The sequence below is a fragment of the Electrophorus electricus genome, chromosome 4, assembly GCF_041902795.1.
Source record: "Electrophorus electricus isolate QZ-2024a chromosome 4, ASM4190279v1, whole genome shotgun sequence".
Taxonomy (NCBI): Eukaryota; Metazoa; Chordata; class Actinopteri; order Gymnotiformes; family Gymnotidae; genus Electrophorus; species Electrophorus electricus.
In genome coordinates, this window is record NC_137500.1 from 34,326,553 (window position 1) to 34,339,208 (window position 12,656).

Genomic DNA, 12,656 nt, shown 5'->3' on the forward strand with positions numbered 1-12,656 from the left:
CTGTTCCCATTGATAACTTCTTTGTAGACTCTTCTTTGATTCAGGGAAATGTGGTATTGAAATCGCACATAATCTTCTTAACGAATTTTCTAATCCAGCAATCTGCTATAAGGCCACCATGGTAAAAACCACACATACATACACATACACACACAAGTCTGACTCACTAAAATGGAGTTGGTTTTTATTTGGTTTTCAACGGTCATAGCACCTGAAACTCTCAATCTTGAAGTTTGTGTGTAGTCAGATCTCTTGCTTTGAGTCAGCAGTGGAGATGTTTTAGAGTTAACTACCGCAGGTCACCTCAGGTTAACCCAGAACGGGGGGCACCAAGAGAAGGGAACTGAAGCAGCGGTGAGGGTGCACACTCCTTCCTCTTTAGACATGCAGAACCAATATAATTTGACAAATGTTAAATACCTTGGCATTGTGTTGGGACCTGTGGACTGACTTCATACATACAAAGAACACACTTTTATTAAGAAAGTGCTATTTTTTTATGTCACTAAAACACTCCAAAATGTTTTCTGGGCTTTTGTACAAAGTTTCTCAGTCTTCTGCATCACATGTTGGTTTGGCAATGCTCAGAGAGAGAGAGAGAGAGAGAGAGAGAGAGAGAGAGAGAGAGAGAGAGAGAGAGAGAGAGAGATAAAGAGAGAGAGAGATGAGTAAAAGATGAATATATCTGTCAGTGAGCCTATACACAGTGGATTAAATGCCTTGTGATTGTACTGCTTACTCATTTCCCCATGTAGATAAATAAAAGCTTCTATCAAATAAAGGATCTATCAAATAGATATGTCATTGTACACCATGAGATGCTGTTCCTTGTTAATGTACATTGTACAATGACAAAAAACCCATGTGTCCATGGAGACAAATAAGAGTAATCTATCGAATAAGGTATCGATCAAATATATCTACAGTTATGGGGATCCCATGTCTCCATGCAGTTTTAGGGACACACAATACATGACACACCACAAAGGCTGCTGTATCATGAAAAATAGTTTATTGTTTCACAGTTCACATACAATAAATAGTGCAGTACAGACAGTACTATACAATACTATGTTACACTCAGTCTGAAGTCAAAGCACAAGAAGGAGAATGAATCCTCCACTAAATTCCACTTGTAAAAGTTATGAGTTATGATACATTCTCAGAAGGGAAACTGCCATAGCCAACACGAGCAAACCCTGTGTCTCACTGGTCAGTCACCTGGGATATTCTTCGGAATGAGTGGGGACTTCTGAGGAGGACAAGTTACACATACAAGCATTGTGATTCTCAGGCTGCATGCAGATAGAGACACTAACAGCATATGGGAAGTTTACAACACCAAAGAATCCAGACCAGGCATGGCAGTCTACGGATATGTCTGTAGACATGTCTGATAAGACCTGCAGTTCCCTCAGCACTACATGTGTCTGTAAGAGACGCAGGAAAAAAAGCAAAACGGTTTAGACGTCCCCCCAACAGGGAAGAAGGGCAAGTCTTGACATTGTCTTACTGCTGCAGACGGAGTTTGCACAGAGCACATGAAGGCCGTTTGCATGACAGGTTTAAGGGAGGGAGTTCTAGAACATTGCAGTGCAGGAGCAGTCCAGGCTTTATAGAATGACATGCAGGCAGAGGACAAATCATTAGGTTCTGCCTAAGAGTACAGACTGTCCAAACCTAATGAGTAAACCAGAATTTTAACAAGATAATCACTACTGCATTCTAACATTTCAGCTATAACAAAGTTACATGTTGTAACTTTTGATACATTGCACACTATTTATGTAATATGAAATCACCCAGTGTCTGTATGGATATGGAAGGCCCTGTTGCATTCCTGCATTCCCGCCTAAGGACATTAATTCTGCATTTGTTTTTGCTTAGTTTCTACATTAATTCTAGTTTTGTAAAGTACTTTAAACTAACAAGCACAGAGCATGTGTGTACAACCTAAAGACCATTATTTGTGAGATGATCTAATTTTGACCCATTATTCAACTGTTCTATGAATATAAGTTACTCACTGAAGGGCTCCAGACATCAAAATACACTTTGCTTTTGTACCTGCTACTGCCCTTAACACAGAGGAACACACCAGGTGTATTTCACCAGGTATATCTCACAGCCATATCTGCCTCACAGCGAAAGTAGAGTACTTCTGTTTCACCCACACAGAAATAGCTTACAGGAAGTCATGCTCCTCTGAGGAAATCTCTGTGCAATGCAACTGAAAGTGACAGTGTGGCTACAACGTGCTCAGAAATTGAAACAACAAGATTATAGGTAAATTATGATAGCTGTTCGAACATTTCCTTTTGCAAATCATATGAAGCAGTTTTAAATCACACAGAGAAACAATATGTATGACTTCAAGTTAACCATATACAGTGGTGTGAAAAAGTGTTTGCCTCCTTACTGCTATCTACTGCTATGCTTTTTGCATGTTTGTCTAAATGTTTCAATATTTCAGATTATCAAATTTAAATATTAGACAAAGATAACACAAGTAAACTCAAACTGCAGTTTTTAAATAAAGGTTTTTATTATTAAGGGAAAAAATCCAAACCTGCATGGCCCTGTGTGAAAAAGTGAGTTAATCCCCCCCGTTAAAACATAAATTAACTGTTTATCACATCTTTGGAAAGCTGAGTTCAATTTCTCTAGACACACCCAGGCCTGCTTACTGCCACATCTGTTCTCAATCAAGAAATCACTTAAATAGGACTTGCCTGACAAAGTGAAGTAGACCAAAAGATCCTCAAAAGCTAGACAGCATGCTGTGATCCAAAGAAATTCAGGAACAAATGAACTACAAAGTAACTGACATCTATCAGTCTGAAAAAGGTTATAAAGCCATTTCTAAAGCTTTGGGACTCCAGCAAACCACAGTGAGAGCCATTATCCACAAACTTCCCAGGAGTGGCCGGCCGAAATTACCTCAAGAGCGCAGTGACGACTCATCCAAGGGGTCACAAAAGACCCCACAACAACATCCAAAGAACTGCAGGCCTCACTTGCCTCAGTTAAGGTCAATGTTCATGACTCCACCATAAGAAAGAGACTGGGCAAAAATGGCCTGCATGGCAGAGTTCCAAGACGAAAAACACTGATGAGCAAAAAGAACATAAAGGCTCATCTCAGTTTTACCAGAAAACATATTGATGATCCCCAAGACTTTTGGGAAAATACTCTGTGGACTGACGAGACAAAAGTTGAACTTCTTGGAAGGTGTATGTCCCATTACATCTGGCGTAAAAGTAACACAGCATTTCAGAAAAGGAACATCATACCAACAGTAAAATATGGTGGTGGTAGTGTGATGGTCTGGGGCTGTTTTGCTGCTTCAGGGCCTGGAAGACTTGCTGTGGTAAATGGAACCATGAATTCTGCTCTCAACCAAAAAAATACTGAAGGAGAAGGTCCAGCCATCTGTTCGTGACCTCAAGCAGAAGTGCACTTGGGTTCTGCAGCAGGACAATGATCCAAAACACACCAGCAAGTCCACCTCTGAATGGCTTAAGAAAAACAAGATGAAGACTTTGGAGTGGCCTAGTCAAAGCCCTGACCTGAATCCGATTGAGGTGCTGTGGCATGACCTTAAAAAGGCGGTTTGTGCTCGAAAACCCTCCAATGTGGGCGAATTTCAACAATTCTGCAAAGATGAGTGGGCCAAAATTCCTCCACAGCGCTGTAAAAGACTCATTGCCAGTTATCGCAAACGCTTGATTGCAGTTGTTGCTGCTAAGGGTGACTCAACCAGTTATTAGGTTTAGGGGGCAATCACTTTTTCACACAGGGCTATGTAGGTTTGGAATTCATTTAAAAACTGCATTTTGTGTTTACTTGTGTTATCTTTGTCTAATATTTACATTTGTTTGATGATCTGAAACAGTTAAGTGTGACAAAATAAGATATCAGGAAGGGGGCAAACACTTTTTCACACCACTGTATAAAATACATATGTGATATGTTGGTCTTTTTCTACACTTGAGGCTTAATTCCTGTTCATAGATGTTTTTTTCGATTGGGTGGTTGGTTGACAGGTTAATAGATTAATTAATTGCTTGACTGATTCTTAATCAATCTTAAACTCATGAGTGTCTTGCTCAGTAACAATAACTACCCACATACACAAAGAGAATACAGTGTACAGTATATACGCGAAATATCCACCAAAACATTTATGGCACAAAGCATAAACTGAGCATCTGAGAGCATATGGCACTTCAAGTGACATGAGGTAGCAGTCCATCTTTGCGTTCTGCAAGGTGCAAGGTGCAGGGTGCAAGGTGTGTACGGAACATTAAGAGGTCAAAAAACAGGTTGCTCTCACTAAATGAGAGCAATACCTGTCACGACAGCTCTTGTTCTTTCTAGAGCACATTTTTACAGTCCCCCGACCCAGGTGCATGGTCAGGGGCAGAGCAGCACGTCAGTGATGACTGGTAGGAATGCTTCAGCCAGATGCATAAGCTCAACATTTACACGCAGTAAAATGTGCCTTGACTAAAATGGCTGTGTTTCCATTGGAAAGATTCATTAAGATGAAAGATGATAGGCTGTTGTCCTCAGGCAGACGCAGTAAGCTAAGACATGATGGGCTCCAACAACACCCCAGCCAATTTTCTTTAGACACAGCCAACACGCTAGAACAACGAAGGAGTTCCAGTTTTTGCCCTTTCCTAGAGGTGAAGGTTAGAAGATGAGAGAGTGGGTTACACTCTTAATGCACATGGCTTATTATTGTCATGCTGTATTTCTGAAATATCACAGCAGTGAGGGTGTACTGTACTAGGGCCTAAACTCTTAGTGCAAAAGGTCCATTTTTTCCATTTAGGAGATCATAGCCCATTCCCAATTATAGTGTTCTAAAAATTGCTGTGTTATCTTTGCAAATGTTTAACTAGTGTCTGGGCAAACAGGGCAGGAGAGTGAAGAGGAAGAGAGAGGAGAGGAGGAAGAGGAGGAGGAGGAGAGAGGAGAGGAAAAGCGAAGAAAGGAGGAGGGAGAACAGAGAAGGAGAATGGAAATGAAAGGAGTAGACAGAGAGAGATGACAGAGAGGGGTGAAGGATGAAGAAAAGAAGAGCCTTGTGGTACGCCATGTTGAGTGGCGCCCTGCGCGTCTACACTGACAATATCTAAATGGATCAGAGACCAAATCGACTCAGCTCAAAATCTTATCGTAGTTAATCATTCATTGTAGGACACAGCACACGTTTTTGGCTTGACGGACAGAGCATTCTGAAGAATGTGAGCCCCTTATTAGAGTTGGAGGGTCACTTGAAAGGCTTCAAACCATCACCTTTGAGTGGCTGTGGGGGAGTGGCTAGTCTTTAACCTCCCTGATGACAGTCACCTGAGAGACAGTCTTCTTGACACGGAGCGCCGTAAGGCGGGCAGATGAGTTGGCATACCAGCACTCCCTCATTATCTTACCCATCACTCTCAGAGCCTGTGTACACACACACACATACACACATCAGCCATAACATTAAACTGACAGGTGAAGTGAATAACATTGACTATCTTATTACAATGGCACCTGTCAGGGGGTGGGATACATTGGGCAGCAAGTGAACAGACAGTTTTATAAGTTGATGTAAGGATCTGAATTACTTTGACAAGGGACCAAATTGTGATGGATAGATGACTGGGTCAGAGCATCTCCAAAACGACAGGTACAGAACAGACGGAACAGAGCTGTTTTGGCCACACAAGACAGATCTACACAATATTAGGCAAATAGTTTTAATGTTATGGCTGATTGGTTTGTCTATACATGCTTGGAGCAAAGATCTAAATTCTCTGTTTTACCTTTGTAAAATAATTACCCCAGGCCCTGTTGGCCAACTCTGATATCCCACTAGGCTGTAATGTGTGGGCTTGCAGTGCCTGCTGCTTACAGTGTCTGCTATGCACTTGCTATGTGTTCTTTTCATGTCAGACTGATATCTCTCTGTGGAAGTGTTGGAACTCCGTTCATAACACACATTGCCATGTTAACAGCTGTTTGATCAGGTCATGTGGATATCAAACTGATGGCAATGCTCTATGTAACTATTCAGATCAATCCTGTATGGTTATTTAAATAGCATGTGGTTGTTTCTGTGCACATCATGCAGTGTGCTTAGTCTTGGAAAATGATACACATTTCCATTTCTGAAGAAGTGCAGTAAATAAATACACTGAAAAAGTGTGGAAGTGCACAATACTGACCCCAGCCCACCCCTTGCACACTGACATTAGCTTGCTACATTTAAATCATTAAGCTCCACCATAACTCTGAAAGTCCATCACCTCACAGCTCTGCCACTGGTTGGGGATGTTGGGTCGCAGTTTCTGATCACACACCACCCTCCTCATGTCCTCCACCGATGGATCACAAGGCACCAGATCATGATAAGGCAACTGAAAATCTTCAAAAAGCCCTGTGAAAGGGGAAACTCCCTTCAGTGCACGCTAGCCACGTGTGAAGTTCTGGTTAATCACAGTAGTGAATCATTTGCACAAAAGCAATGTTGGATTTTATTTATTTTTTTGACACAAAAAAAAGAACATAGTGCTCAAAAACTTCTGCCTGCAAATTACAGCTCCATTTGAGTCTTTCATAGAGCAGAAACACCAAGAACAAAGGCTTTTAATTTGAATGACTTACACTCGCATGCGCTTAAAGTGCTTAAAGTTTGATTTTTTTTTATATATGGCCAAGCCACTCTCATCACTAATAGTAATTCTGGAAAATATTCCACAGAAAAGCCTCAATTTATTTTTAGCTGATTAAAGTCCATTTTAGCCACTTTGCATGGGCAGCTATCTGCTTCTAATGCATACACCTCTCCTACCCTAATTCACTGCACTCTGATTCACCCTGTGTTTCTTAGCAGTTGCAGTGGGTGGTGCACTAGGCCTGTCGTTAAGCCTTACCTCTGACGGAGCACCTCCGAGCGAGCTCCCAGAACACTAGCCCCAGGGCGTAGATATCTGCACGCTTAAAAGCCTCGAAGTTGTTCATGTTAATCGTGTCATCCAGAATTTCAGGGGCCATGTACCTGCTCAAACACACACATGCAGGTGTGTGTACACACCCACGCACGCACACACACACACACACACACACGTACGTACGTCCACACACAGACATTAAAACACCTCAGTGATGAATATTAAGTCCTGCGTAAGTGTTCCCATACCAGAAGATAAACAACGACACATCTGTCCTTGAGAGGAAGAACAGGTATTCTGAGTTCGAAAGAGGGGCAGAACATGCCTGAAGACATGGGCAAACACACGTACACACATGTATGCAAACACACACAAACACAAAATCAGGTGCTTCCCCCCTCCTCCACAATGGAGACTGATCCGTGTATTTAGAGCCTGTCCATATGGCCAGGTGTAAACAGTTAGACTGACTCAGTAATGGTGAGCTAATAGATTACAAGCCTTTATACAGGGCTCAGAAATAGCCAGTAAACTCCAGAATAGGAGAAACCACGGCTGGTCTTACGCAGGTCGAAAAAAATACACTATGCTTCCTTTCTTTCCGAATGACTAAAATAATTTCTGGACCTTTTTAGGTTTCCACATTAAGTAAAACCGGGAAGACTGCATGTTGGATCTTGGAGTAGCTATGTGTTTTTTTTAAACAAGTGTGAGTGTTGCTCTGTTTAATGAAGCTGGAAATGATTAACCCCTACTTTGAGAGCTTGAAAAAGTTTGGGAACAATCTACATAGTGTAACTTAGTGTCCAGAAGGAAGCAGTCAGACCTCTTGGTGCCCACTCTGTGGTTGACAGGGATGTCGATGGTGTTGGTAGTGGAGTTGTGTTTGACGGCCAGTCCTAGATCAGCAATCACTGCTGTGCCACTTTTCTTTACCAGGATGTTCTTGGACTTTATGTCTCTATGAGCAATGGCTGGCTTTCCTGAAATACAGACATGTCACACACATGCACATGCGCACACGCGCACGCACGCACGCGCACACACGCACACACACACACAAAGCTGATGTGATTCTGCTACTATATATAGTAACCTTGAATCCTCTTTCATGTACTCCCACTAAAAATCTCTCTTTTTACCACCAAGGTTAATGGAATTACTAAAGGAAAATTGCTACTTCTAACTCATAAAGCAGTTTCCATGCATGGCAGAGATGTTGTAGGTTGTTTTTTTATTGTTTGTTTGTTTGTTTGTTTGTTTTGAGGTTTTGATTATTGTTTTGGCAATTTTTTTGGCCAAATGTAAAATGTCTGCACCCAAAAAAAAGAAAGATACATCATAATTGTGACCTCCTATTGGAGTTTAACATGGTCTCTCTATGACAACTATATTCATTCTTGAATGTATTTAGCAAACACTGAAATTATCATTCCAATTCAACTGTCATATGCATTTGTACTGTATTTAGTCAACCACAAGGACATGTATAAAGACTACAGGAAATGACTCACTCTGTAAGTATCTCAGAACCTTTTAGTAACGTGCTGCTGTGCAGAAAACTGTAACTTAGCAACTCGTCCAAGAAAGGCAAATCTAGCAGAAAGAAGCTCTAACTGTCAAAACTGTATACTTGTTTCTGTTCATTTACAAGAAATTCAGCTAAACAGTTTCTGGGAAACGGCAATTACAAAAGCCCTTTGAGCTCAACAACATCAAATTAAAAGGGATTTGTCACCTTCACGAGGTAACAGGGTAAGGGAGCACAGCAGAGCAGTCCAATCTATGAGAAGAGCTATTCTGAGAAAAGAGGATTGAGCACAGCCAATCGCGTCTTTGTTTTGGACTCTATCGTGTTTCCTTTCTTTCATTGCTCTTCGTTTGAAATAGGAAGTCAGGTAAGATATCTGTATGTTTGTTTTGCCATTTAGGGAAGTTCATTTTGTGGGGCCAGTTTTGTTTGTTATTTTAATTCATTTCTTTCTGGCAGGAGCTCACCCTGTGGTTATAAAGCAACCGTCACCTACAGTTCTCACATCGCCACTTCATTCGGTCCAACTTAGTTACACTGTCATTGTGTTGAGTGTTTGTCCTGGACTAGTAACCGTAATGTCAACATCCGTCACAGCCCCATCAACGCACAGTGTGAGCTTGGTACAGACATCGAGGGAGGAAGTGGTTAAACTGAGCACACCCTACATGGCTGCCAGCATGGGTCTCCATCATAGGTGTGTGTTGACATCGGGCATGAAAACCACAGCGTCAGGCCACAGCCGTTCAGCAGCGGATCCGGCGCTGCTAGTCCTTTGCTGAGATGCACACAGCATGCAACTGTCTGCTCTCTGAGCAAGACTTCAAAACTCCCCGGATTTGTACGCAGGCATTCGTTCATGACATCAAAGCTGTGGCGAAGGGCAGCCAAGTTCACACAGCAGGAGATGATTTTTCACATTGTAAAACAGCACAGACGAATAAAAGAGTGCACCCTCCTCTGTATGGCCCTCTAATTACGTGAGCCGTACCGCTCAGCCACTGTCAGTCACATTTTGAGCTCTTCAGTTTCTGGGAGGCTGAACAGCACCTCCATTCTGCATTTGTGTTCATTCAGCCAATACCCTGCCATAAAGCTTAATGGAAAAGTTTTTCAAAAACATATTTTCCACATACTTACTTCACTGCATAATGTTAAAGTAGCTATTTTACATAAAAATATCACAAAAAGATCCTCTCATAGGCTTCTGCAGGGCACACAGCTGCGTCCATTTTTCCAAGTCCAAATTGGAAAATGTTTATTGGCTAAAACCCTAAAAAGACAACCTCTGTGGGGTAGCCGCAATAAACTAACTAGTGTATTACATCTGCTCAGTCTCAATGCAGAACTAAGCTCTGACCAGTGGCTTTCTGGCCCCGTGAAGAGGCTCACTACACTGAAGAGGGTGGGGCCTGTTAGGGAGGTGTGGCTGGGCGCAGAGCCAAGCAGCCAGTGGTCAGTGACGCCTCACCCTGAGTGCCAACGATCTCCATATGCAGGTGCGCCAGGCCACTGGCGATGGAAAGTGCCAGGATGATCATGTCATCCACAGACACTGTGTGCCTATTCAGGTAGTCAAACAGGGAGCCGTACTCATGATACTCTGACACAAGCCACAGCTGGGTCCACGAGCCATTATCTGCACACACACACAGAGAGAGAGAGAGAGAGAGAGAGAGAGAGAGAGAGAGAAGGGATTGAAGGAATGGACAGAGAGAAGGAGAAAAAAACCTTAATATATCAATACCTGTGTACTGAGATAGATAAAACAATAACCTACACCTACCTTATCAGGCTATCCAACCCACCTTACAGAGAGCTACAACATTCGTGCATTGAATCATATTATTTCTCTCATTATTAGTGCCTCTGCTGCAAATGAGCTAAATATGCTGGATAAGATGCTGCTTAACGTCTTCACACTGACCAGGCCTCAAGTGACCGGGAAAACACACACGCCCACACCCCACGTCGTCCTGCAGGACAGCCGGCATTAATGGAAGGCTCCCATTGAGCATACTGAGCTTTTATTATCAGTGTTATTTACAAATCCAGTAGAGTAGAAATTGGAACTTTTAGTTACATTGTTAAACATTTGCATGGTTTAAATAAACATTAATTTGCTATTGATATGAGAAGAGAGCGTCTCAAAATCGCCAAAATATTTTTTTGTATTAATATTCAATGATTACCCCAACATTTAATCCTGATATTTGGGGAACAAGGGAAAGGGATCAGAAAAAAAAAAGAAATGCAGAAAAACGCATGCTGGGCCATTCCAGACTATTAGATTATTAAATGAGCAAAAGTATAAAACTTGCAACCGTTCTTATCACCATCATTGAATAGAAACACGCTAAAGGTGTACGTGTAGGTACTGTAATCCTGTTTGTGTTAGTCTCGGACCACAGGACCATTCTCATCCCAGCAGCGACACGTATACGTTTAACAACTGCAGGAACCCTGCTATGCCTACAACACTCCTAGCAGATCAACCCCAACTTCCCTGCCGCTGCTGTCACTGCTGTGTTAAAAAAGGTCTGCAACCCAAAATAATATCCAATCCGAAGTGATCCTGTGGTCAGAAACTGACCAATGAACAGCAGGGTGATGGTTGCAAACAGACTGTGCATGGCAACAAAAGGGATACAGGCTGTAAGTGTACACTTCTAAACCGCACCTCCAGGATGTGGGTTTTTATTACGGTGATCAGTGACTGAAGATGAATGGTGGAGGTTTCTAATAGAGTGGCCATGAGTGCATTGAGATTTGCGGCTTGCAGTCAGACACCTTTGTTATCGGCTGCGATGAAGCCCAGGATGTTCTCATGCCGCAACATGATGGTCTGGTAGATCTCGGCCTCGCGGAACCAGGAGCGTTCATCCCGCGAGGAGAAAATCTTCACGGCCACATCCTCACCACGCCACCTGCCCCTCCACACCTCGCCAAACCGGCCCTTCCCAATGCTCTCCTGCAACACAATTGTCCGCGCAATCGTCCTCTGCACAAGCAGTGGCAGTCCTGACACACACAAACACACACGCACACAAACACACATAAACACAAATAAAGTAGCTAAACACACATTAACAGCCTAATGATATAAGTATATCAGCATAGCCTGAAAAACATGTAGACTGTAAATGATCCAATGCCTGCACCAGTAAACTCACAAATGGCTGGACTATTCGACATCTGTTAAAGCAGGAACTGCTCTTAACCTTAGTGACTGGGATGCATCGGGGGTGTAAGGCTGGAGTTTGGAGACTGAAGGTGGAAGCCTGCTTTCTCTCTGTCAGTAAAGGTAAAGACTACATTACATATTAAGTTGGATATCCCACTACTCACATATGAAGCTGTCAAGGTAATACCATAAATTAAGGTGAGGTGCCATGAAATATGTTTATAATCTGTGTTATACAATCTCTGCATTGTAACCCTGGCTAAAATGCCCAGCGCTAAAGGCTGTGTGTTATCAAAGCCACCATATGCGTGTTACGAAAATCAGTCTAGTCATTTTCTATTCCAGTAGGTAAAATTGACTCAAACAGTATGTGGATTAAGATAGCATGTGCACTATAGAGAGTAGCAGAGAGAGCAGTATGTGGATTTGAGACAGTAGCAGAGAGATCAGTATGTGGACTAAAGAGAGTAGCAGAGAGATCAGTATGTGGACTTAAGACAGTAGCAGAGAGATCAGTATGTGGACTAAAGAGAGTAGCAGAGAGAGCAGTATGTGGATTAGAGAGAGTAGCAGAGAGATCATTATGTGGACAAAAGAGAGTAGCAGAGAGATCAGTATGTGGATTTGAGACAGTAGCAGAGAGATCAGTATGTGGACTAAAGAGAGTAGCAGAGAGATCAGTATGTGGATCAAAGAGAGTAGCAGAGAGATCAGTATGTGGACCAAAGAGAGTAGCAGAGAGATCAATATGTGGATTTGAGACAGTAGCAGAGAGATCAGTATGTGGACTAAAGAGAGTAGCAGAGAGATCAGTATGTGGATTTGAGACAGTAGCAGAGAGATCACTATGTGGACTAAAGAGAGTAGCAGAGAGATCACTATGTGGATTTGAGACAGTAGCAGAGAGATCAGTATGTGGACTAAAGAGAGTAGCAGAGAGATCAGTATGTGGACTAAAGAGTAGCAGAGAGATCAGTAAGTGGATCAAAGAGAG

The 12,656-nt window shown here is 42.4% G+C and overlaps 1 protein-coding gene across 4 annotated transcripts in view; it reads right to left on the reverse strand.

The window, feature by feature from the left end:
- Positions 1–990: 990 nt before the first annotated feature.
- acvr1c (activin A receptor type 1C) overlaps positions 991–12,656 on the reverse strand; it is a 30,802-nt gene continuing 19,136 nt past the window's right edge. For 2 of the 4 annotated variants that reach the window (XM_081713443.1, XM_027005713.3), the window contains 7 exons: positions 11,269–11,499; positions 9,950–10,117; positions 7,774–7,930; positions 6,930–7,054; positions 6,303–6,433; positions 5,362–5,457; positions 991–4,685 (listed from right to left, as the gene is read on the reverse strand). In XM_081713443.1, coding sequence (XP_081569569.1) covers positions 4,650–4,685; positions 5,362–5,457; positions 6,303–6,433; positions 6,930–7,054; positions 7,774–7,930; positions 9,950–10,117; positions 11,269–11,499 — 944 coding nt within the window. In that variant the 3' untranslated portion in view covers positions 991–4,649. Of the gene's footprint in view, positions 4,686–5,307; positions 5,458–6,302; positions 6,434–6,929; positions 7,055–7,773; positions 7,931–9,949; positions 10,118–11,268; positions 11,500–12,656 lie in introns of all 4 variants that reach the window. The other 2 variants (XM_027005715.3, XM_027005714.3) reach the window with 2 other exon arrangements.